The 25,201-nt window shown below is 39.4% G+C and overlaps 1 protein-coding gene across 1 annotated transcript in view; it reads right to left on the bottom strand.

The window, feature by feature from the left end:
* The window catches only part of POLA1 (polymerase (DNA directed), alpha 1, catalytic subunit), a gene marked incomplete at both ends in the record, with an annotated part of 30,574 nt that extends 5,757 nt beyond the window's left edge, over positions 1–24,817 (bottom strand). The window contains 13 exons of the mRNA XM_009866716.1: positions 719–780; positions 1,822–1,906; positions 3,076–3,233; positions 5,680–5,818; positions 7,047–7,121; positions 14,446–14,562; positions 14,957–15,069; positions 19,138–19,316; positions 20,181–20,349; positions 20,787–20,982; positions 22,860–22,958; positions 24,394–24,456; positions 24,702–24,817. Of these exons, the coding sequence (XP_009865018.1) occupies positions 719–780; positions 1,822–1,906; positions 3,076–3,233; positions 5,680–5,818; positions 7,047–7,121; positions 14,446–14,562; positions 14,957–15,069; positions 19,138–19,316; positions 20,181–20,349; positions 20,787–20,982; positions 22,860–22,958; positions 24,394–24,456; positions 24,702–24,817 (1,571 nt within the window). The remainder of the gene's footprint in view (positions 1–718; positions 781–1,821; positions 1,907–3,075; positions 3,234–5,679; positions 5,819–7,046; positions 7,122–14,445; positions 14,563–14,956; positions 15,070–19,137; positions 19,317–20,180; positions 20,350–20,786; positions 20,983–22,859; positions 22,959–24,393; positions 24,457–24,701) is intronic.
* Positions 24,818–25,201: the final 384 nt, after the last annotated feature.

The following is a 25,201-nucleotide window of genomic DNA, read 5'->3' as shown; positions in this document are numbered from 1 at the left end:
ACCCAGTAAGTTTAAAATGGCAACATCTCTTCTTCCCTACTAGTTACAAGATAATAATAAAGCACCAGAGTTCTCCCTTTCCTTCTGTAATCCAAGGCTTTTTGTTCTCACTCACATAGACACGGAAAGCTTTTCTCAGAGGCTTTTTTTCCATTTCGCTTTTGTATGCAGGTGTCTAGTGATATTTTAAGAGCCTCCTAAGAATCAAGCACACCAGGAAAATGCTCGGTGTGCATCCTTCACTTGCAGGCTTAAGATCACACAGAAATAGAGCAAAACCAAAAATAGGTTGCTTTATTATTCTGTCAGCTCTCCCAGTGCCCTTTAGAAAAGATGTCTTCTAAATTTTGACAGACTTTACTTTCCAGTAAAAGATGAAACAAATTCTCCCAGTCTACTAGAAGCACCTGATCAGGTACAGTAAAAATGAATCACGATTTTAGCCTCTTCACAAAACCTTTTTAACTCCCTTGTTTTTTATTGGCACAACTCTAACTTACAAGCACAACTAACAGAAGTACTCAATCACATAGAGCACACACTTCTGTTTTCACAAGCAATACAGAATAAATACCTGGACTTAGGTTTACAGAGTGTAAAACTAATGAAATAATCATGCCATTCCTTTGAATATTTCTCTTACACCGCTTACCCAAAGCAACATGAAATCTGTATTTTAAAAGGTAGTACAATTGGAAGGCTAACAAAATGCAATTACCTTCTTTTTAATAGCTTCTTTGAAGTCATAAGGAAAAATGCAATCATTCGGTTTGGAAACAACTGCAAAAGAAATTATATTTGTTCTTATATCCAAGTTCTTAATTGCACTCTCCCTGTAAGCATCCATTCACAACAAAGGAGTTAAGAAAAACTAAGCTCTAATTCAAAAAGCTAGCCTTATGTGAACACTTGTCTTAAAGGTAACTGAGTAATTAGTAAAGTATTAAATATTTTTAATCAGTCATATTTGAGGTTATCACTGAAGATTAAACTATGGGCCATGGCTTCCAAAGGACTTCTCACAAGCATTTAACATTCTTCATCACTTCCAGCTGGGGTCTGAATCTCAAGGTTTAGCTGATCTTACTATAAAGGCACTGACACAAGAGATTTTGTTTCCTAAGAAAACTTGTCTATAAATAAAAGTGACATGTTTATTTTTTTAAAATTCTGCTCAGAAGCACTGAACTGAAAAATAACTATATAGAATCATCTAGGTTGGAAAAGACCTTTAAGATCATTGAGTTCAACCGTTAACCTAGCACTGTCAGGTCCATCACTAAACCACGTCCCTAAATACCACATCTACGTGTCTTGTAAATACCTCCAGGGATGGTGACCCCACCACCTCCCCAGGCAGCCTATTCCAGCACTTAACAATCCCTTAAGCAAAGAAATTTTTCCTAATATATGACAGTAAATAAATGGTCTAAATTAATGGGTGAAGAAAGTAATCCAGGAGAACACATGATGAAGTAAAACTAATAAAAATTATAGGAAACTGTAGAGCACAGTAATCCCGCACCATTTCAAATAAAGATTTTTTTCAGTAAAGCCTTGAAAATATAAAGTCAGTAACCAGTGAAGTTGAAAATATGGAGAAAAGCCTGCCTGGGAGATGAAACTTTGTCACTTACCTATTTTAAGCCATTATTGCTGGAGTGACAGACTGAAATTTAAGAAAACCCCAAAAATGCCAACAAAAAAGAAAACTAACCCATCACAAACAAGCAAATAAAAAACCCACCACAACCAAAACACAAGAGAAGCAAAATTCCAAAGGAATTATCTTTCTGCTTATAAACTGTTCCAAGTACATACCACAGAAGTGTGTCTGAAAAGGAGGCTGAGGTGGAGCCTTATCCAAAGGAAATTTCTGATGAATTAGAGCTGCAATAGCCACAACCTACACCAACGAAACACAAAACACAGAACTTCATAAACATGACTACTATCAATACCTATTTCTTCCCTACTTTTTTTAAAAAACTTCCTCATCACTTTCCTCTTGTTTCTACAAAAGATGTTTTTAACATTAATTCCAACTATGAACAGTTAAAAAGAAGAAAAGTTATCAACTGATCTCAAGTAAAATAAAGCAGAACTCTTTAACGACTACCTTAGAAATTTGAGAGGAAAAATGATCCATTTTGGAAAATCCTGCTTTCATCAAATTTTGCTCTGAATCTGAACAGAATCCACATTTTAAATTATTCCTTTTGAAGTGCAGGGAGATGTGAGCCGGGCAGGCGTTACAGAGAAGCCTTGCCTCCGGAAGGGTTGCCCCTGAGTGAGCAGTCAAGACTACCAAGAAGTTCCAGCATTTAATAGCTATTAGATTTACTGATGCTTCTGCTTGCTTCCATGGCAGGATGTCCTGGCTCTCCAGACACCGGTTAGGAAAACCCAACAGAAGGCACAGCAGACAGGTTTTAGAAACATCTTGGCAAGCAGAGTCCTGTTAGTACCTCGTGTATGACTCATTACGTTGGCTACAAACCAGGAATTTTCCATACTCTTCCCCCCAAAAAAATTTAACTTTACTAACTACACATTGTGGTCTAGAGTCCAAAACTGAGTTGCTACCTCCATATCTCCTTCTGTCTGAGAAAAGGACAGATCTCACCACAGAATAGTAGGTTGTATACGACTTAGACCAAACTATTCTATTTCAAAACAAGTATTACAAGCAGAAAAACATGGTAATTTTATCTAGAACCTATGATTAGCTTTACAAAAAAAAAAAATCCATTAACAAAAAAAAAATTCCATTGACAGTTGTTCTTGGACAGTCTCATTCACAACTTATTATGCACAAGAGGCAAAACAGAAGGCCTGAAAAAATACGTAGGATCTGCTGTCACAGTAAATATTCCCACCAAGCTGTTCAGGTGGCCCCGTGAACCCACAGTTCTCATGCTGGTGAGACCCCAGTAAAAATTTCTTTGAAAAGCTGGCAGCACAGAAAGTTTATTCAACTGTAAATATATTTGGACATGTTCTATCAGGTGAAGTTCTTCCAAGCCTTAGAAAAATTTTAGTATATGGTGAAGAACATGAGAGTTGATTACTTACCTCATTCTGGTGAGTCTTTGGGTTCTGAGTGGTCTTCATGCTGAGGGACATGACCACGACAGGAGGAGGAGGAGAAAGATCTTTAATGACGTTCACCAAGCCAGGCTTCATGGCCACAGCCTCCACCTTACACCAGCTGACCAACTGATTTGAAGGCTCTGAGGAAACAACATAAAACACCTTAATTCTTCTGGGAACCACGGGTAACGGTCCTTTAACGGCATCATTGCACAGACCACATTCTTTTTATGTTTTTCTCTTGTGGGATAGTCCAGGATCCAGACTAATCCTGCCTAGTTTTCACTAAATCCCTGGGACCTGACTCCCCAGTCAGAAGTCTGGTCACACCAGGAGCTCCTTAACAGCAAAGACGGGAGGGAAGATTTGTATCGAGGTCAGGAAGAGGTGTAATGCAAAAAAATACTTCAGGCAGCTTTATACAGAGACATAGCAGAGAATATAAGCCAAGTGAGAATAACCTCACCTAAACTAATACACCACTTCTTAGCATCTAATCCTGTAGTAAGTCCAAATGGAGAAAGCATCATAAAAGTTATACTAATACAAGTGAAAGTATACTCAGAAATTTCTCAAACATTATAAAAAAGGCAGCCAGAGTCCTAATCAAAAGAATTTTGATCGAATGAGAACAAGAACATATGATTGACTGAAATGCAGCAGACAATTAATTCCTTTAGATATACTCCTCGAAAAACAGGATTATGGAAATAAGGAGACAGGGTAAATCATAAGAGAGTTCATCCTACCCTGGTAGTATAAACTATCCTAAAATGTAGGAGACCACAGAAAGCTATTAGACATAAAGTGTACAAGAGCTAAAAAAATCATATAGATAGATGGAGAAAAAGACATGTTCACCACCTATTAGCTTTGATAATTTTTTGGTCTGTAATTCTTCACTTCCTTTAAAAAAGTGATCATTCATAAATGATGCTGATGAGGTAATTCACTACATGCAGTACGAAGCAGAGGTTACACTTCTGATGGATTAACCTTTTGAAGACAGCTTTTGCTAGACCTAGTTATCTTACTCCCTGCAAAATTATTTGACTCCTCTCTGGAAATCCACTTATTTTACCTTCTCTCATTATCCTTGCTCTAAATGTAAGCAGGTAACTGACTAAAATACCTTCATTTATAAAACACTGATGGTCTCTCCAAAGGAACACAGGCAATCATTTCCTTAATACCTTTTATCTTTAATATCAAATATCTTAACAGCTAGCATTCTACAGAGCAGTCATCTCCAAAGTGGTGTACATGCACCCCAAGGGAAACTTAAGACAATCCACTGGGGTGAAGGAAGAAAATTTTTTTGTACCATTAATAAATAAAATTAATACTTTTTAAAGCATTTATTTCGCATATCTTTTTTATTTCTACCTTTGTGTTTATATTCTGATGTACTTAATATATTAACACGGTAGTACATGTACATAAATTGTAAATCGCTGTCTATATACTGACAGGGTACATGCTCTACACTGAGGGTACGAGCATACTCCCCGTGACAGGAGTGCGCTACCTAACAAGTTTGGAGATTGCCGCTCTAGAAAATGTCTGGTGCTATCAAGCACTGACACTCAAACTGCAGAGACAGCTTCATTATGATTAGTGATGAGATTTTGAAGACGTTGTAGAGTTCTGATCAAATGTTTTGAGACTTGCTTATTCTAAACCCTCCAGGAATACTCCTCATCCCCAAGACCCTCTGTGGGAAGTGTGGAAGGGAAGCTGCACAGGAAAGCAAGAACCCTCTAATAAACTAGACAAACACACACATCATCTCCTCCCGCAAAAAAAAAAAAGAATCCCAAAACACACACCCAAACCCCCAGCTTCAGGGTACAAAATTCAGTGCAATGACTACAGAAATTTGCACAAATATAACTAGTTAGCTTAACAGACAGTTTTAAACAGAGTGGGCAATTCTAGATTTGAAGTGCCGCAAGGAGGCTGCATTAGAGGTATCCTTAGTTGCATATGATCAGCTTCCCTGCGCTCTTGGGAATATGTGCCACAGATCGAATAAAGGGCTCTAACCAAGCCAAAATAAGGCAGCATAACCATCTGCCACTCATGAGGCAGAAAGGATTTCAAACTAAAAAAGCTCCACCCCACAAACTTTTATAAGTGCCAGGAAAAATACCCTAACACATAAACAAAAAAGCCATCTAGCAGCAGTTTGTTCTTAAAAAGATATTCTGCAGAAAAAAACACAAATCAAGTTATCAAGAGAAGAAAGAGGGATAAATTTTTAGGAAACTAACTTTAAGTCGCAATACATGGCTTTAGGGTATGCACCAAAGAGCCGCTAGCCGCTAGGCACTGCACAGATTCACTGTCGTTCAAAGTTATAACAGCATCTGTACAGCGTGCAGTTTTATATGGGTAGAGCTCTCACTTGAAAAAGGAAGAATAAATCACAATTTGTAATAGATAACAGAAATTACACAGATAAATTGCAAGGTTAGCGTAAAAAATGATCATTTGTCAGTACAATTTAAATTTCCTCTTCTCCCTCCAATCTATAACTATGTGTGTTTTCCAGCAGCCAAGTACAGCACATGCAAACCACCATACGTGGATTTTTTATTTCCAGCCAGCATGGTCCTTTGATCTTCCTACTCATCAAGAGAAGTTCCAGGCTAGAGGTGTTCGTTCCAAATACATGTGAAAATGTTTGTCCTTTCAGATCTTGGGGAAGCCGAGGGCATTCAGCCTAACAAGTAACAGAAAGCTGTGAGTCTTTTCACCCTACAAAAGTCTTCAAAGTTGACACGCTATATTCAGACAACACCTTAACAAAACTACACAATACCTGAAGTCACTATAATTTCCCACAAGCAAAGTCTTAACCCAAAATACCCTAGAGTAACTGAACAAATTACACTATTGACTAAACGTAAATAGGACTATAATGAAATAAGGACAATAATATCAAAATGCACCAAGGCAAAAGTTCTTCATCCATACTGGATAGAAGACAGAAATACTATTAACAGCCAAGGCTACAACAGAATTCAATGACCATTTTAATAAAAAACCTGCTCATGGTGTAAACTTAATTAGATAGTTATAGCTTTAATCTTATCTGTCATATAAAGACTGCATAAAGTGTTTCTGCACAGAGAAAATACTGAGACAGCTGGCAAATCTCTATGCCATGCTGCTTTCGCACCTAGAACCAGTAAAAAAAAAATTGTTTTAAAAAGGCATTATCCCAGCAACTGAGCCTATAGGTTCAAGACCGCCGAGTCTCCTACATTTGAAATCAAATCAAGTATTTTTACTAACAAAGAGTAGCTACTAATGTTCTCAGGGGAATTCTTTTCCATCTTTGCTGCTCAATTTTACAGCTCTTCAACAAAAGTCTCTCTCGACCAGATGCAATTTGCAAGAGCCATATAAGCAGAGATACCACTATATTCAGTACGTAGATTCAACATTTAAGGGTAGTAAGTTAAAACACCTTACAGTACTTTGAGCCCTGACCCAGTACAGCTAAACAGTTGTTTGGCTGATTAGTTGTGATTCAGTGGCAAGGTGATAAAAAATAAGGTAGGATAACTGGGAATATTAATTGTTGTAAATCAATAAGTGATTTATAACTGGGGGAAAAGGTGGGAGGAATGCAGTAGCTGTAGCAAGTATTTTTTTCCCCTCATGCTTTCTTTACACAAATAGAGCTGATGCTAGCAAATCAGTATGTTACAGGTTACCCAGTAATGAATGTGTTTTGTTAAGGACTAACCAACATACAAATGATAACACTTCTTTTCTTCTTTTTAATTACAAGACAATGCACAACTAACTACACACGGCCAGCAGAGGCACGCCCACTAGCTACTAAAGATCAAATCTTGCATTTTTTTTATTTTTTAGTTTTTAAGTCAAATTAGAAAATTCTTAATTAGCTATGAAAGCAGGTTATGGTCATTCATACTTACCGAATATTTAACTTCTAAGTACTCAGATTTTGCTGGAACATCCGGGATCTCAAAAGCATAATATTTTTCCACTTTCTATGTAAAAAAAAAAAAAAATTTCAGTATCTCCCAACTGAATATTCATTCCATCCATTAAGAAAGCTAATGAAATAAAGGCCAGCCAAAACACACATCTCAAATATGATGAGCCTGAACATATATTACCAATTCTGCAACTCATTATAACCACCTAAAGATAGTAAAAATGTTTTAGTACTTGTATTTAATGTTTTTAGGTTTCCTTGTGTGAAAAGGATGAAGAGTTTCTACAGAACTGACTTTGTAGTATATTAACCATTAAAAAAACCCACAAAACATACAAGCTAAATAAGCTAAGGAAACTAAGAAATATTCTGTAAATTTACAGGCTTAAGACATAATCATGAGAATTGGTGGTCACAGCCCACCACAAAACCACAGAATGGCTCAAGTGGGAAGGCATCTCCAGAGATTGTCTTACCGAGCCACCCACCCAGAGCTGGCTCAACTAGAGTAGGTTGCTCAGTGCTCTCTTCAGTCAGGTTTAGAGCATCCCCAAGAAAGGAAACCCCACAGCTCCTCTGGACAACCTGTGCCAGTGCCTGACCTCCCTTACAGTAAAAAATTGGTTTACGTTCTTGTAAATGTCATGTTTCAAATATGTACCCATTGCTCTTGTCCTCTGTCGGGCACCAATGCGAAGAGTTTGCCCAAGTTCTCTTTACCACTGCCCAGCAGATATTTACACACAATGATAAGACTTGCACCACCAATCCCTCACCCTGAACCTTCTCTTCTCCAAGCTGAGTTGTTCCAGGTCTCTCAGCCTCTCCTCAAAAGACAGATCCTCAAGTCCCTTTAAGTATCTTTGTGGTGCTGTGCTGGACTTGCTCCAGTACACGCACACCTTTCTTGTAGCAGGAAGCTCAGCTGAACGCAGCAGAGGGGGGAGAACCATCCTCAATATTTACCCACAGCCCAGGGTACCCACAGCCGTCTCTGCCACAAGGGTACGTTGCTGGCTCTTGTCCAACTTCACGTCTACAGTGCAACCATATCCTTCCCTCCAAAGCTGCTTTCCACCCAGTTACCAGCACCTACTGTTGCCCAAGATTATTCCAGTCCTGGTGCAGAACTTACTACTTCCCTTCTCTGAACTTGATGAGATTCCTGCAGGCCATGAGACATTTCCTGCCTGTTGAGGTCCCTCTGAACAGCAGCACACTCACCCGGTACATCAGCCACTCCTCCCTGTTTTCTACTGTCTGCAAACTTGCCAAGTGTGTGCTCTGGCCATCATCCAAGTCACTGACACAGTCACTAAGTAGGACAGGACCGAGTATCGGCCCCTGGGGTATCTCACTGGGGACTGGCCTCTGGCTGGACTCTGTGCTGTTGATCACAACCCTTGGAGCCCAGCAGTGCAGCCAGTTTTAAATCCATCTCATTGTCCACTTACTTATCCCATACTTTTATCAGTTTGTCATAGAAGATGTCTTGGTAGTGCTGAAGGCCTTACTAAAGTCAAGATAAACAATAGCCACTGTCCCTCCATCCATCAAGCCATTCATCTCTTCACAGAAGGTTACCAGCTTGGTGAAGCATGTAGACCCCTTTTGCAAACTCACTCCCAAACACCTTGTGCTTTATGTGTCTGGAAGACAGGTTTTTTCACAGGTAGTTGCTCCATCACCTTTTCCCAGGGCTTGAGACAAGGCTGATCAGCCTCTAGTTCCCTGGAATTTCACCCTCCTCGCTAATTTTGAGGACAACTTCGACATTTCCTATCTCACAGCCCTCAGCAATCTCCCCTGATCAACACGACCTTTTAAAAGTAAGTGTGGCCTCACAATGACACTGGCCAGCTCTCTCCACAGTCATAGGTGCATCACATCAAGTCCCATGCACCTCTGCCCAATTTGTTTAAATTTTCCCTAAACCGAAAGTCTTCTTTGCTTCAGGCTGTCCTTCTGGTGTCCTGGGGTCAGGGCTTGCTGTGGGCTGGACTTAGCAGCAAAGATCAAGGTGAAGACATCATCATCGAGTATCTCTGCCTTCTCCATGCCCTATGTAACCATATTCCTCAAGCTTTACAGCAGCGGGTCCACATTTTCCCTTGGTCCTCCAGTACCTACAGAAGCCCTTCCTATTGCTCTGTGCCTGCCTCACCAGATACAACTAGTTGCAACAGGGCAAGTTTAGGCTGGACATTAGGAAGAAATTCCTCACAGAAAGAGTGGTCAGACGCTGGAACAGACTGCCTAGGGAGGTGGTTGAGTCGCCATCCCTGGATGTGTTTAAGTGTCGCTTAGATGTGGTGTTGGGTGATATGGTTTAGGGGTGAACTTGTAGTGTAGGGTCAATGGTTGGACTCAATGATCCCAAGGGTCTTTTCCAACCTGAATTGTTCTATGGTTCTATGAACTCCAGGTGGGCTTTGGCTTTCCCTTTGCCACCATTAGTCTGCCCTCTGATCCTGACCCATAAGCTCTTCGCCCATTCTTAGGCAGGGCTCCAGACATTCCCATTGCTCTGACACGTCAAAGACAACCCCCCCACGCCATCCCAGCCTGTCCTCCTTAACCATAGGCATGTCCACGATCCCAGTGACACTGCAGCCCTGTAACTGCACACAGTTCTTCCTTTCATACTGCATGTTTTAGTGTACTGGTACTTCAGAGAGGCACCCAGGAGAGCTGATTTCCCAACCATCTGCCAGCTGTTTATTACACACTTAGAATCATTTCTATGACAGTATTGTATTTTTCATTTTGTGGGACTTGGGTTTTACTAGAAAGTAGTTAAGCTTGTTTATGTATCTCTAACACAGACAGTTAAAGCAGTCTCAAGTTCAGTACAACTTTACTGAAAGTATCACTTCTGCTTTCTTCAAGAACAATGATTTTCTACAACATGCACAGCTTGCAGTTTCTAAGAATAACTACCTTCATTTTCCAGATAATTACCATATCCTGTGCAGCAATGCTATGTACCTGCTTAAATGCCATGCTCTACCCTGTAATACGTATGGTCTGCCTAGTAATACTTCAGAAACCATCTGCACCACTGTTATAAATTATTGTTATTATGTTATGTCATAACTATGCCAGAACATTACTCTTAATATAAAACTCCTAGAGGCTCCTTAAATCAAAAAGTGTATTTTCACTGGATAGTGCACTAAGTTTAGCACATTATTCATACCGAGAGCAAAATTTATCACTAGAGTAAATTTAACAAGAAAAAACAAAGTCACCGTAAATTGGAATAAAATTTACAAACAGACAAAACACATACACAGTTAGATAAACTGCAAGTTATTTAGTTTTGTGGTTGGGTTTTTTCCCTTAAATTAATAGCATCAGTCATAGCTCCGTCAGATCACTGCAAGGAGCAGTTAATTTCGCTACATCTTGTAACACCGCATTTTTTTCAGGCTGCAAAGCTTGTGGAAAGGGCCCTCTGCTATGAATAGGAAGAAGGCAAATGCAGAAACAACTATGGCATCAACAGCTACATGGAAGCAGAAACGAGTAATATAACTCGGTACAAGAGCACCACTAAGAAGTCAGAACAGCATTGCAAATTAGCATGCAAATGTAGACTTGAACTCCTGAGCCAAAGCAGCACCTCATACGAGCAGCACATGGCAATGCACTGCTTTTAGCACGTTACTGGTGCCCCCCTTCTTTTTTCTTCTTTTTTTTTAATTTAAAAAAAAAACCCTCTCAGGCTTTAAACAAGTCCTTGTTGCAAACGCAAGCTGAACATAGTGTAAAAATAGTTTGCTGCAGTGATTCATCTGCCTTATTCCACAGAGCTCAGCTCAATTACACAAGCGTCTGGTCATAACTGCACTGAATGAATGCTTTGCTGCAGAGTAATCTGCCCTTCAAGTGGCCCTTCAGAGAGCAGAAATGAGCAGCAGTGATTAGCTGCTAAGTTCCTAAGTGGAGTAAAGGCTGCTTTCAAATTGATTTGTGAAGACTTGCTAACTTGGCAGCAGTGCAACCCACTGAAGCTGCAATTAGCAGCAGGTGCAGGAGGAAATGATCCGGCTGAAGTGTATCTGCTCACAGGGACGAAGTTTGGTGCTGGCAAGGCCAAGATGCACACGCGCAGAGAACAACTTTTATCAGAGCCTAAATATTGGCTCTCTGCATCATCACAAAACTGGGTATTCCGAGTAAAAGAACTCTGGGTGCATGGCGGGTATGCCAGTAACCTTTCCGATTTTCAGCTAATGATGGAAGAACGAGATCTTGGTTTCACAATACTATGCCAAAACTGAGACTTCATGAATGCATCACCCACGAGCGCTCTGCTCACCTGGACAATACTGTCATTACCCTTTCAAAACTCTTTCAGAACACCGGTCCTTAACAACACAGTAGTGGGACATGGGCTGCCCATCACAGAACAGGGGATTTCTTCTAAAGGTTAAGTGAGCTCTTAATCACAGTGACAACTTTGCGGAGATCATTTTTGTGAAGGGTTCACTCATCTGAGTGCCACCACCATTTCCATGCAAGAGCCCTGTGCAGCCATATGGAAACCCAGAAGCAAAGGCTGTGTAACAACACATCACCTCCGGTGGCAGGGCTGCAGTGAAAAAGATGATGACTCCTCTTGAAAAACAGATTAGTAAGGCATATAACTAGGCAAACTGAGGTCTCTCAGAGAGGAACAAAATAAAAAGAGGGCGGAGTAACAGGACAACTCTACTGCTTCCTCAATCATCTTGCAGGCAGCAAAAGGACCCCCTGCTGCAGACATGTAAGCCTGACCAGATTTGGTGCCACTTCTTCACCATCAATTCTGTGTTAAGCTGAAATATCTGAGTTACTGTAATACTTTCCTCCAAAGGCTCTACCAACAGCCTTGACCTCCAATCCTACATTTTCTCTCATCCCCAACATTACTAGTTAGACACCATCCTGCTAGGTCCAATCCTTCCAGGAGGCAGTAACTATCAAAATTATTCCAGTAAAATAAAACTGGATAGCCTTTTATCATGTTAGCAAAATTTAGTTCATTGAAGAGTATGACAAATACAAAAATAATCTGAATTCTCACTGTTCAGAAACAATTCTCATAGGTTATTTCAAAGCTTCTCTGCACTCCCAACTATCCTGCCTAATTTACTCATGAATTAAAATTTTTATATTTGTTCTCTCGCTAAAATCGTCCCTTAAATAGCTTTCTTGCTGCTCATCCCCTTTTCATGTTTTTAGAGAGCAAAAAGGTCTTATCATTATTCTCCACTTTACTAGGCTAAAAAAGAAACTAAAGCTCTTTCATACTTATCTTCGGTATAACCAATTCTCTTTTTGTCTTATCCTTCTAATTACCATCTTGTGCCCATCATCACTAAGTTAATCCTTGCACATCAAGGCGATCAAGTTTTACAATATTCTAGGTAAGATCTGAACAATGCCTTAATGCTGCTACTTCCCTATTCCCGCTAGGAACCACTCCTGCGGTACACTCAAGGATGCCAGATGCACTGTAGTCATGTGTATGGACAACACAGTTGGGTGTAAACTCAGTAAAAATTCCATAAGCTTTGAACTAACACCAGAAATAACAGTTCAAATACTCCCTGCATATCACTTACCTTGATTTTTAAAAGCCATCTTTGAAGGTTAAACGTGATTACTCCATTAGCTCACTTGAACTATTCTTCCTTAGCACACATGGAACAGGTAGAGGTTTCTAAAGATTCTACGAGCCAATACTGAGTCTTTTCAAAGGCCCTCTCTTCTAATAAAGAACTGATTTACCTTGAGTTTCCTCCCTCATTCATGAAACGGTCTTTGAACAGTGGAGCTATTACAAACTTAGATTTTACCTACTGTTAAATTCATTCCTTTCTGATCCCTACAGGTAACAAAGTTATAATCAAATATACAAGAGAAATAACATTGAGAAAACTGAAAAAGCTAAATTTGCATCAGTTTTGAGAAAGAAAATTAGCTAGAACAAAAAAAAAGTTTTATAAAGCACTAATGGAAGGTATTTTCCCTGAATGATGTAAATAATGCACCAAGCTATACATCAATGGAAAGATTTCAAGTCTTGCACGAATTTGCCATTTGAGAAACACTGCTCACATTTTCACTTCAGCAACTTAAACTTTCAGAAGTACTCTAGTTCTGGATTAGATGACCTTCTGAGGGTCTTTCCAACCTGAATCACTATATGAACTTGTTTTTATTTTCCCTCATTTACAAATCATTAAATTCCATTCCTCCTGAATTTTTACTTGCCATCCCATTTCCTGATCATTTGTAGGAATGAATCCTACAAAGTCACAAGATAGCCAGCCTGGGAAAAGTTACAACCAATTCCATACCACCCAGCAATTACAACAAAAGCCAGCTTTGTCAGGCTAATGACACACTCCTTCATGGAACAGAAAACTTTTGGAACGCTTCACTCTGAACAAATCTTCTGCGCTAACATGCATATTTAGCCACGCTTCCCAACAAAAACTCCCCACCTCTGCCCCTCCCTGCCAAAAGACAAATTATCTAGGCAAATGAAGAAGAAAGCTTCCCCACGCTAGCAAACTGGTTCAGCTCAAATCTGCAACACTATCAGCCGTATCAGCTCTTTTCAGCAGACTTTGACAAGACCGTATTACTCTACCTGCAAATTCTCTATTACAGCAACATCTTTTTTTCTCCAGTGCTCTTTTAAGGATTTGTTGAGCAAACGGAACGCAGTAAAATAACACTCTAAGACACCCATAACTGATAAGCCCAAAATATGTCAAGTTTCAAGACTAGATGACAGTCCTCACAACTGGTTAACTCCTGTATAAACACACTATGACAATTCATGCTTTGAACAGCACAAATTCTGAAAAAATACAAATCTGCAAGGGCAAGAAGGATGAGACAGGCCAAGAAATGAAGTCCAACATGACACCTGGTAACCACGCAAAGACGGTCTAACCCCAGTGTACTGATCTATTTGCTGTTCAACACAATCCTTTATTTTAAAGTTTGACACCACGAGCTTATATCCAGGCTTTAGGTATCAGAACTTCTGTTTGTCCTGTATTCCCCAAAATAGCTCAACAAGCAAGAAAGAAACCTAGTTTTAAAAAAGCAAATGAATGCGTATTTTCAAAAGCAGTATCTTTAAACTTCTGGTGTAACAATCATGTTGCAGATTAACTGTTCTTAAAGGAGTATGGATATTTGGGAAGACATTGGGATGGCTTTTACAAGCAGGTACACTTCACATGTCAGGAGTTACATATCTGCATTTCAGCATATGTCCACTTCCCCCACTAGACAGTGTTTTCAACAGACTTCCCACCTTACAAACAAGAAAAATAGAAAATGACCAAAGAAGATGCTTGTAGCCAAACCTTGGATTTGAACTTCATGATCTTATACTTTGGTGAAATGCAGTCATTAAATTCCTTGAAAACACTCATTATAGTTACTGGAGTCTCCGTCTCTTTGCCAGTGGGTAGGTCGATTTCCTCAAAAAACAGAAGTCAAGATTTACAAACTAACAAAAAGTGCCAGCAGACAAAGCAATCAGCCAAGGCAGCCCGAATTTACAAAAATATTATTTGAAATGGTGTTTAAAGCATTAAGTTTTCTAATAATACTTCAAAACAACTTTATTTCCTAAGCAGCAAGTCTAAAGGAAACAATCTGTCTGCAGTTGTTATCTAGGGTCAGGGGGAAGCAGCAACGCTCTACTCTGAATCTCAAATGGGATGCACCGTGTATACATTGTACTTAACTTTACCACCTACATCAGATGACACTGGCTTCAACAGTTCCCACAAACCCACTACTACAACTCATAAGCTGCCATAAACAGAGTGAAAGGTACTTATGTCTGACATGCTTAAAAGATATACTTACTGTTTCACGTGGCAGTAAATAAACAGTTCTCTCAATATTTTTCACTGTCACACAACAGCTGACATAGGTGTTTGCAGATTCAATCCAAACTTTGCCAAACAAGAACACCACACCTAAGGAAGAAGGGCAAAGAATTCAGTATGCAATTCTTAAATCAATCATGCTCAATGCTGCCTAAGGCAGCTTATTAAGTATTCTTGCACACGAAAACAACCATTTCTGGTTTAGGCCCCTGAACAACAAATCTTTCTGATGTATCAGAACATTCTAAATTGCTTTAAACAGCAGCTTTACAAATAAATGACTATATAGTTCTTCATGCCCCTACCTCCATCACTATAGTAACACCTTGATACTTGTAATTCAAAATGGCATCACATAGTTAGTCTCAGAAATCTGTTCTGATACTCCATTTCTACCTACATTAGCTTGATAATTCATGGAGAGAGGAAGGTGAGAGAAGTCAGTGAAAGACGAAGATAATTAGAATGCCTGGGCTGTCAATCACTCCTGAAACGTGTTACCTGCAATTTTTCATTCTTCAGCTACATCAGTACAACTAAATCATTTTTCCTACATTTTAGTATATTGAGATCAAGACTCTACTACTAATAAAACCTGTAGAAGTGCATTCTGAAGACAAGGAGAAGCTGATCAAGTGTAAAAAAAGTTTTCAATTAACTATTTTTCACAAATGAGGACACCAAAAAAGGTACAATATCGCAAGAAATCCCAGATGCTAAGACAGCAGTTGTAACCAAGGCAGACTATTCAGAAAGTCAATACAGAGCAGGCCTAGTGCAACTGACTTCTCTGTGGACCACATCTTTAGCATGTCACGCACACTTCTGAGGCACAGAGAATTTGCATTAGCACGAAACGGCTGCAAGTTGCTAATCAAGTGATGTTGAAGTTCGAAATAATGCAGAACAAAGCCAACTGACTTTCACATACGGTTTGTGAATTACAAGTAAAATAAACTTCCAGCTCAAAAACCTGGCTTCACCTGAGTTCCCTTCAAGCTCCAAATAATTTGGAATATGATTATATGGAAGACAGTCTTCTATTGATGAAATCCAAAATATCAGAGCTGAGACTGGCTCAGAAATAGTGTTTCACATGAAGAGTCTGGAACCTGCATTTCTGCTTGGTCTGACAACGCGCAAACAAGTCCCTGGTTAAGAGTTATAATTTTTCTTTGCCACGCAATCTATCAGATGTAAAGGCACCTTCCTTAGTCCATTAGATCAAAGATAAATCACTGAAGATGCACTAAGATGGATGACAGAGTTAGAGTGACAGGCTAAGAAAAATCATTTCCTGAGTGCTTGGAATAGATGTGAACAAAACTACTTTTGTCAAGGACAGAGAATGCTACGGTTTTGAAGATGATGAGAGCGAGGATACAAGCTTCAGCTGCACAAAGTGTCTTAGAGATTTTAATATGGAGGCAATCTTCAAGATTTAGACAGTTTGAATAAAAGGATCTAGAAAGAGCTCAAATTACAGATCTAAGTGACAAGGAAGATTAAGTACTTGTCCCCAGCAATGTCTCTTTTTTTTTTTCTTTAAAGGGGTAAAAAGCTCAGATAGATTTGTATCATAAAAAAAGATGAAACTATGGGAGAGACTACAAAACAGTAGCTGGTTGCTTTAACAGCTGGCAATACTAAGAACATGGAGAAGTTAACCTGTCAGAGGTGTATATATAAGCAGGTGAGATAGAAAAAAGGATACATGAGCCACTCAAATACAGGGTAAAAGGCTGCCTGGATTGCAGAGATAATCCTCAATCAACTCTAGCACGGACTAATAAGTGGTGTTAATCGTCAGATTTCACAGAATCAGAGTAATTTAGGATGGAAGGAACCTTTCGAGGTCTCCTAGTCGAACATCCTGTACACCATCATCACCCATCCACCCATGCAATAAGAGTCCTAGAGGACAGTCAGTTGTCCATGGGACAGCAATGTGCCCTTGCGGCCAAGAGGGCCAATGGGGTCCTGGGGTGCATTAAGAAAAGTGTGTCCAGCAGGTCCAGGGAGGTTCTCCTCCCCCTCTACTCTGGGGAGACTGCACCTGGAATAATTGTGTTCAGTTTTGGGCTCCTCAATTCAAGAGAGACAGGGACCTACTGGAGAGAGTCCAGCGGAGAGCTACGAGGATGATTAAGGGACTTGAACATCTCTCCTGTGAAGAGAGACTGAGAGAACTGGGGCTGTTTAGCCTTGAAAGGAGACGGCTGAGAGGGGACCTTATTAACATATACAAATATCTGAGGGGTGGGTGTCAAGGGGAAGGGGACAATCTCTTCTCAGCGGTGCCAAGTAATAGAACAAGAAATAACGGGTTTAAGTTAGAACATAGGAAATTCCACCTCAACACGAGGAGGAATTTCTTTACTGTGAGGGTGACAGAGCCCTGGCACAGGCTGCCCAGAGAGGTTGTGGAGACTCCTTCTCTGGAGACTTTCAAAACCTGCCTGGATGCGTTCCTGTGTGGCTGCCCTAGGGGATCCTGCTCTGTCAGGGGGGTTGGACTAGATGATCCCTAGAGGTCCCTTCCAACCTTGAATATTCTGTGATTCTATGAAAGCAGGGCTAACTTCAAAGAGTTTTCAGAAACATTTTGTATGTAAAACCAATAAATGAGAGAAGAAATATTAAGCCCTACACTCTGTAAGCCTGGTTATGAAAAGAAGAAAGAAAAAAATGGGAGTAAAATCTATAAAACACTAAGTCTGTGAAAAGAAACATCATGTTACCAATGAACCAAAGGCCAAGCAAATTGAAGGGACAGGGAAAAAGTCTTGCAGAAGAAAAAGAGCAGGTTTTATTCATTATTTCATTATTTCTTTAAAATGTTAATAGGATTACAATTCTCAAGTTCTCTGCCTAAGATAGTAAAGGGAGTTATGAAAAGTAAGCTTCCAAAAAATCATTAGGTTTGAAAGAGTCTTATGATTATGCTATAGTATTTACTCTTCAGGCAATGCATTTGACATCACAGCAAATGAGGCATAAACAAAGATCATGAACATGTTAAACAAAAAGCAGTATCAGAATTTTCCCTTCTACACTACTAATTGAAAACAGGTGCAGTCTTTATTATTCAATCCTGAAAAAGTCATAATGAGAAAAGAACACTTCTTGCATGCAAAGAACAGAAATCCTTTCATAATTATGCTCCATTCAGCAACCACTGACTTAGAAGGGAAAAAAAAAAGGAAAAAGAACAATAGTGGGGTCTTTAAAAGTAGCAATTTTATATTAAAGCCATTGATTTCATCACGATATCTGTGATTACTACCACTCCCATCATCAAGCTGTTCAGCCCAGCACAGTCTCATATTTAATCTGGCATCCCGGCTCACAACAAAAGGTGTAGCAAAGAAACGTATCTAACTCAATGCTTACAGCATCAACCCAAAAAATCTTCACCAACAAATGGAAGAACCTTCCGGTAAACCTACATGAAGCACAAATTAGAAACCCAAGATTCTAAAGCTGCTGACAAAATGAGAGGATGAATGGGAAGTGCCTAGAACAGATGTGAGCGGGACGTTTTTTGTCAGGGCTGAGATCAGAATGCCACAATTTTGAAGATGATGAGAGCTAGGATTCACACTTCAACTGCACAAAGTATTTTAGGGATGTTAATCTAAAGACAATCTTCAAGATTTACACAATTTGAACACAGGAATCTAGGCAGAGTTTATATTTTTCAGGTCACCTTCCTCCCTTGACAGATATACCTTTCCTTCATAAAATACTATGCAACTGCTCTTATACAGGTTTTCTAATAAACCACCAGAATTTTACGTTACGTTTCCAAAAATAAGAAGAAAGCATGCTCAATTATTGCATCACTGAGTAAGAAATCATCATCAGCTTATTCCTGGAGCATATAGGATTTTAAGGCAGCTAACAGGTCACCAACTGAGAAGCGCTATAGCAGCAACTTTTGTACCTACTCCTACACTAGACCAAGACATGACATTCTGACTTTTCGCAGTCGTAGTGCCCTGCATTGATGGCAGACATAGAAAAATATGAGATGAACAGACAAGTTACACAGCACAGAGGGACAGGGTGTCTAGACATAATTTAGGCAAGTCCGAAAAATCTCAGTTACATAAAAAGAATCAGAATGGCATTTTCTGCTGGTAACGGAACAGTTACCTGGCTGACTGAACTGATCTTCATAAGCATCCAACCAATAAAATCTTAAGACTTGATCATCATTTTCTCCATTGACAAGTGGAAGGAGATTGGGGTCCAGCTGAACTTCTGCCGCTACTAGATCAGCTTCATCCTCATCAATTCTGTCCCAACATGAGACACCTGGGAGAGAACAACTTCTGCAGGTTTTGCAGAAGAAAAAAGAAACAAGTAAAATTGTGTCTTTGCTATAACCACCACTGTTTTGCTTTTTTTCATACCTATATTCTGACATTTTTGCTGCTCTTGCCACTACCAAGCAACATTCCCAACTGCTGGGTTTTCTCAGACTTCTGAAAAGAAGGATGGAGTGACAAAGATAAAAACTATGGTTCTCAGTACAGAATACACAGGCCTTGGTCATTCAAGTCTTTACATAACAAATACATCCATCCATCTTTACAGGTTGCTCAGTGGGGACAATAGATTATTTCAACAAAATCAAATTCTCCTTTATTAAACGTTAAAAGTCTTTTAGATCATTTCAATATTTTACAGTTTAAAGATACATAAATGTACAAGTCAAGATTCTTCCAAATAATAATAAAAAAGCAACCCAGGGAAAAACAACCTTTTCTTATTTCCAGAGGCACAACTCTTCACCATGTGAAATTACTTTCAGGGACAACACCTTTAACTAAAACTAAAGTTATGAAACTCCTTCACAGTTGCTTAGAATAAGCATCATTAGCAATTCTCCATTTTTGCTTATTGGCAAAGTTTGTTGTTCAATACGCACACTGAGTCACCTCAATGTACAGAAATATGTGTTATGTTGACATGTGCTAAATTCCAAAACTACTAAGTACTTTTCAGTTAAGAAGCTATGAGCATGTTCAACATTACCGCTTCTAACGGCACTTACAAAAAACCACACAGCATTACCATGATTCTGCCTGTTATCACAAGTATCCCATTGGCAGAGACAAATACGAAGATAAATCTAAAGTTCACAGATATTGAAAGGCTTCTTAGTGGAAAAAGAAATAAAAAGGGATTCTCACAAAACAGATGTTTCTTTTTTGTCCAATTCCAGCTGTTCTCTCTCTTTCTTTTCAATTTCCTTGTCTCTCTTCATGCTTTCAGCTGTCTCAGGTATAGTTTCCACATGCTCGGCTTCCATAGGTTCATCAAAGTCCTCCTCAGCAAAATCCATCATTCCCTGATCATCATCTGGAAGTGTTGCACATAGAACTAAAGGCTTGAGTCATTATACTACAGCACTATGCACAGACAACAATAGCAGAAGAAATAATGGCTTTAAGTTAGAATGCAGGAAGTTCCACCTCAATATGAGGAGAAATTTCTTTACTGTGAGGGTGACAGAGCACTGGAACAGGCTGCCCAGAGAGGTTGTGGAGTCTCCTTCTCTGGAGGCTTCCAAAACCTGCCTGGATGCGTTCCTGTGTGGCTGCCCTGGGTGATCCCGCTCTGGCAGGGGGGTTGGACTAGATGATCCCTAGAGGTCCCTTCAAACCCTGAACATTCTGTGATTCTATATGCAGTATTAATACACAACAGAAATACCACATTTAAGCAAAAAGTATTTTAACACTAATATGCCATATCTAAAGAGCTTCTGCAACTGGATATTGATTTCTTTTTGATACCTTCAATAGCCTTCTCTTCTATTGTCTTCACTGTTGCATCATTCTTAGTAGCTTTTTGCATATACTTGGTATCCCCATTTTCAGAGACTATGACAGATTTTGCTGTGTAATTGGGATGTTTAGGCTGAAATGAAGATGGAGGAAGAGATTCCTTTCTGGTATGAGAAGGAGCTCTCTTTGATGTAGAGGTGATTACCTGAAAGACATTTTAGCCATGAGTTTAAAAAATTCTCTTAAGAGCAAAAAAAAAGGGGAAAAAAAATCTAGCACTCGCTATCTGGAGAACTAGCAAACAGGGCTAGAGGAAAAGCTCCACATATTTTGCAGTATGATAGCTAAAACTCCTCAAAAGTAAACTTTCAATTCTATACTATCATTTCTGCCATTACGTGTTTCTACTGTAATAGGTAAAAGCAGTTTACAACAGGCCATTTAATTAAGTTTGTGGTTACCTTCACTATTTTTCCCCACGTAGCACTACTCCATTGACAAAATAAAACCACTGATGTCAACCAAGTATGTGACAATATATGTCAGGCAGGAACAGAGCCTGGAACAACTGGGGAAGGCCAGTACGGTAGTTTACACCTGTTCCTACCAGTAACGAGTTCAAGACGTCTACAGGACATTATGGGTCTAGAGAAGAGTGCTTCTCCCTTGGATTTCATGCTACAGGCAAGGACAGTAAGGAAAACAAAGAAACATTTTGGCATGCTCCGAGACAATGAGCACATAGTTTGTTTTTCAGACAGAATACTACTGTGACAGCTGCTACAGAAGCTCTTCTTACGGGACGTGTATGAAGTGGCCTCCACCAACAGGTGGAGACCAACAGAGACTAACAACATGTCTCTGCATGTACTGGCCCCTTAACCTGTGGCAAGGTCCAAACCCTTACTCTTCAAGGAAAGCTGTTATTTACAGAGAATGTAGAGTTGCACACAATCATTTCTAGGGTTTTAATCTCAGTACAGCTACAGCCAACACCAAGCTCAGACCTTCACTCACCTTAAACAGAAAGAAAACATTATTTAATCAACTTTCACTAACATGTTTTGGTACATCAGCTAAATGAATTTATTCATACTTATATTGCTGCTTGTCTCCTGAATTAGAAAGCATCGCTGCCATCTTGCTTTTTATGTCCATTTATTTTCCAAAGCTGCACTCTTCAACCTCTACATCTGTTTCATTGTCTAAAATTGCCAGTTCATCCTCCCACAACCACAGAAGCTACCATCTCAACAGCCTGTCTGGGAATTAATTCCCTTCTCGATGTTTCCTACTAAAAATGACCACGGCCTTGCACCAAAAGACAAAGATCCTCTCTTACTGTATCCCCATTTTTTCTTTTTTAATTATTTCCATGCTCCAACACAACCTTTCACATGAGTGGCACTGGTCATTATTTTCAACCTAAGAGCTGATGTCACTGTTATACAAGGTTTCACAAGTTAGATTTACCTAACTTTACTTAACTTGTCCTTACTGACTCTTATCAAGTATCCCACTGCATTTCCAGCTACAAAATCCTTCTCATTTACCAGAACTCTTAAGAGTTTGCCAGCCTTTCATCCTTAGCAGCTTGTGCCTCTTTTGATTCCAAAATCTTCCACTAGGTTAAACTTCTATCCATAGCTTCAATTTTCCATTTGCTTTCCATTTCTGCAGAAGATGAGTTTTTTAGCCTTTTCCCCACCCCAAATACTTTATTCTGCTTATTTCACTTCCAATCATCCTTCCTTGCCATAAGGGCCTTTCTGCTCTTTGGAAAAAACGGACAAATCAGCAGCTCACCTTCATTTGATGCACCAAACACTACAAAAATAGTTTCACCTGCCAAATATAACTGCTATACACTGCTACTATACTAAAGACACAGAAAGAAATGTGTCCTGTTTCTGTATTAACATGGGAGGGCAAGACAAAAAAAAAAGTGCATAAAGTTACACAGTAACATTGCCAATGAGAAAACTAATTTCCGGAAGCAGAAATAAAAGACAACAGCATTCAGATCAACCAAAATACAGATTAATACTTATTAATGAGAACTTTTCTCATTTCTTTCTTTACCTTAGGAGTTTGGGACTGCACAGAGAAAGGATTCAGTGGTACTCCAGAAGACTTTTTCCTTTTCAGCGTTACAATTGGTGGTGGAGTAACCTGAACAGTCTGAACATCGAAAGAAAAACTGTTGTTTAGCGTTTACTCTTGCCTTGGTTAGTAGAAGAGAGAAAGCCTCCAGTATTTCTTATTTGCCAAGAAAACAAACCTCCTGATATATAACTCAGTCACATACGAAGAAAAAGTTAAGCAAGAAATCAGCCCATGAAGACAGACACTAGACTTTTTTTGTGAACTGTTTGAGAGAAAAACTCATTAAGTGAAACAGTTTTCAAGCAGAGGGCCTTTCAATAGCTAACTGTGCCTTTAATGCACACTTATCAAAACAACTGGCAGGATGTTCATGTCTGCTGAGACAGGAGTAGTAAACACACATGCCTTAAGAAAGGTAGAAGTGCTCTTTCAGCACTGTCACAGCAGAGGAAAACCCATTTCAATTTATTTACATGCACAGATATTTTGTACTCAACCTTATCAACAGCTGACAAAAGAAATTTTAGAGAACTAACAAAGTCAAAAAAATAACAGCTAACTAACTAAATGGAAGATAGTGTAATTAACAGCATTATTTCCCCTAACAAATGCTCCACAAAACAACCGCATTAAAAGGGATCTGCTTAATGATCTGAGGGTTTTTCATAGCCTAAGACACTATAACTCTCAATCAGATATAGGGAGGAGTAAACTAGAAAGCACACAAACCCAGGAGAACAACTTTACATTCGAACACCTATAGCCCTCATTGCTCTGAAAAAAAACATTATGTTTATTATGATATAACACATATCAACTCAGCATCTCTCCATCACAGCAGTTTCACAGTTCACACGTGAGCAATCTTTTCAGTCTTAAGAAATCCTGATAAAAGGCATTAACTCATTGAAAAGTCATTAGTGCTGAAGAATGCCCTCATATGCGACAGTTCAACCCGGCTACAGCAGCCACTCCCGCACTCCTAACTCAGAGGAAGTGTTAATTGGGTTATCTGGAGCAAACTGCAGAAAGCAGGAGGAGACAGACAGAAGCTCAGGCTGTGGCATCTGCTGAAATAGTCCTCTCACAGCTCCTCTCGCAAATCCAAACACGCCACATGGAAATATCCCACAACACACTGGCTGGAGCCTGGCAATACACACATACAGTACACACAATTCAGATGCAGGTAAATCCTGTTTCACTCCAAGCTGACTGAAACCCAGAAGCCTACACTAGTACAGGCTCTACGTCACATTAACATAAACCATCTCTAATCAGAACGTAGTAGTTTTGGCTTATCAAACATATACAGTGATGCAAGTCCTGCACAGTGGAGACAACGAGTACACTGCATACGTACGTGGAACATACCAAGCAGATGTGCTAAGGACGAAGTTGATCTTAAGACGGTCTAGTTCTAGGAAGAGTTTTATTTTCTTGATATCCTCCACAGTAAGAAAAATTAATGCACTACAGTGTTTCAAGCAGGTATTATTGATACACTTACTTCAGCGTTAAGATCTTGAAGAATATCCCCTAATAAATCATCCTTTGATAGGTCCACAGTTTTCTGCAAGATAACAGAATACCCAAGCAGTTCTTAGTTACATGTGTAAACTCAATCAGGAGACTAGCAATAAATGACTACAGGGTTTCTATAAAACACACAGGAATGCTCCCTACACAAGAAATTGTAATAGGAGTTTATGTCTTGCTAGATATAAGAAACTGAAATGAGCCCTTGCTTTATTCCACTCCCAATAAAACACTGCAAACCTGTTAGAAATCTTTAAATTCAAAAGTCTAAGAACTTACGTCAGTGGTTTTCTTCCCAGCGCTGGCTATAAACATAGACTTAATTGTGTTTGGCTTTGACACCACAGATTTCTTCACATTCTTTTTATCAACTGTAGACATTTTGCCACCTTTTCCTACAGAAAATATAAAATTGTGAATTCTACATCAGAAAAGCTCAACGTTTAAGGTCCAGGAATAGATAAGTGAAATAGTCTATTTCTTCCACCTTTACACTGCTGGCTGAAACAAAGCCTAATCATCTTTCATTTGCTGTCAGCTTTGTCATAGCTGTCATACCGACAGAAGAAGAAACAAAATTGCACAAGCGCCCATCCTTCCAGGTCAGTGAGAGATATCTTTGCATACTCAAGTTCATACTCCAGAAAAAGGGCCAAGATACTTCACATGGAAGCATCTCCAGGACAAGAGTCTAGTGTCAGTCTGACTCAACTTCTCAGTTTGCCACCAACCTCATAAAAGTTAGCAAAATGTCGATGTGCTGGAGGGTAGAAAGGCTC

Source organism: Apaloderma vittatum, unplaced genomic scaffold, assembly GCF_000703405.1.
Source record: "Apaloderma vittatum isolate BGI_N311 unplaced genomic scaffold, ASM70340v1 scaffold19013, whole genome shotgun sequence".
Classification (NCBI taxonomy): Eukaryota; Metazoa; Chordata; class Aves; order Trogoniformes; family Trogonidae; genus Apaloderma; species Apaloderma vittatum.
This window is presented reverse-complemented; position numbering and strand designations above follow the sequence as displayed.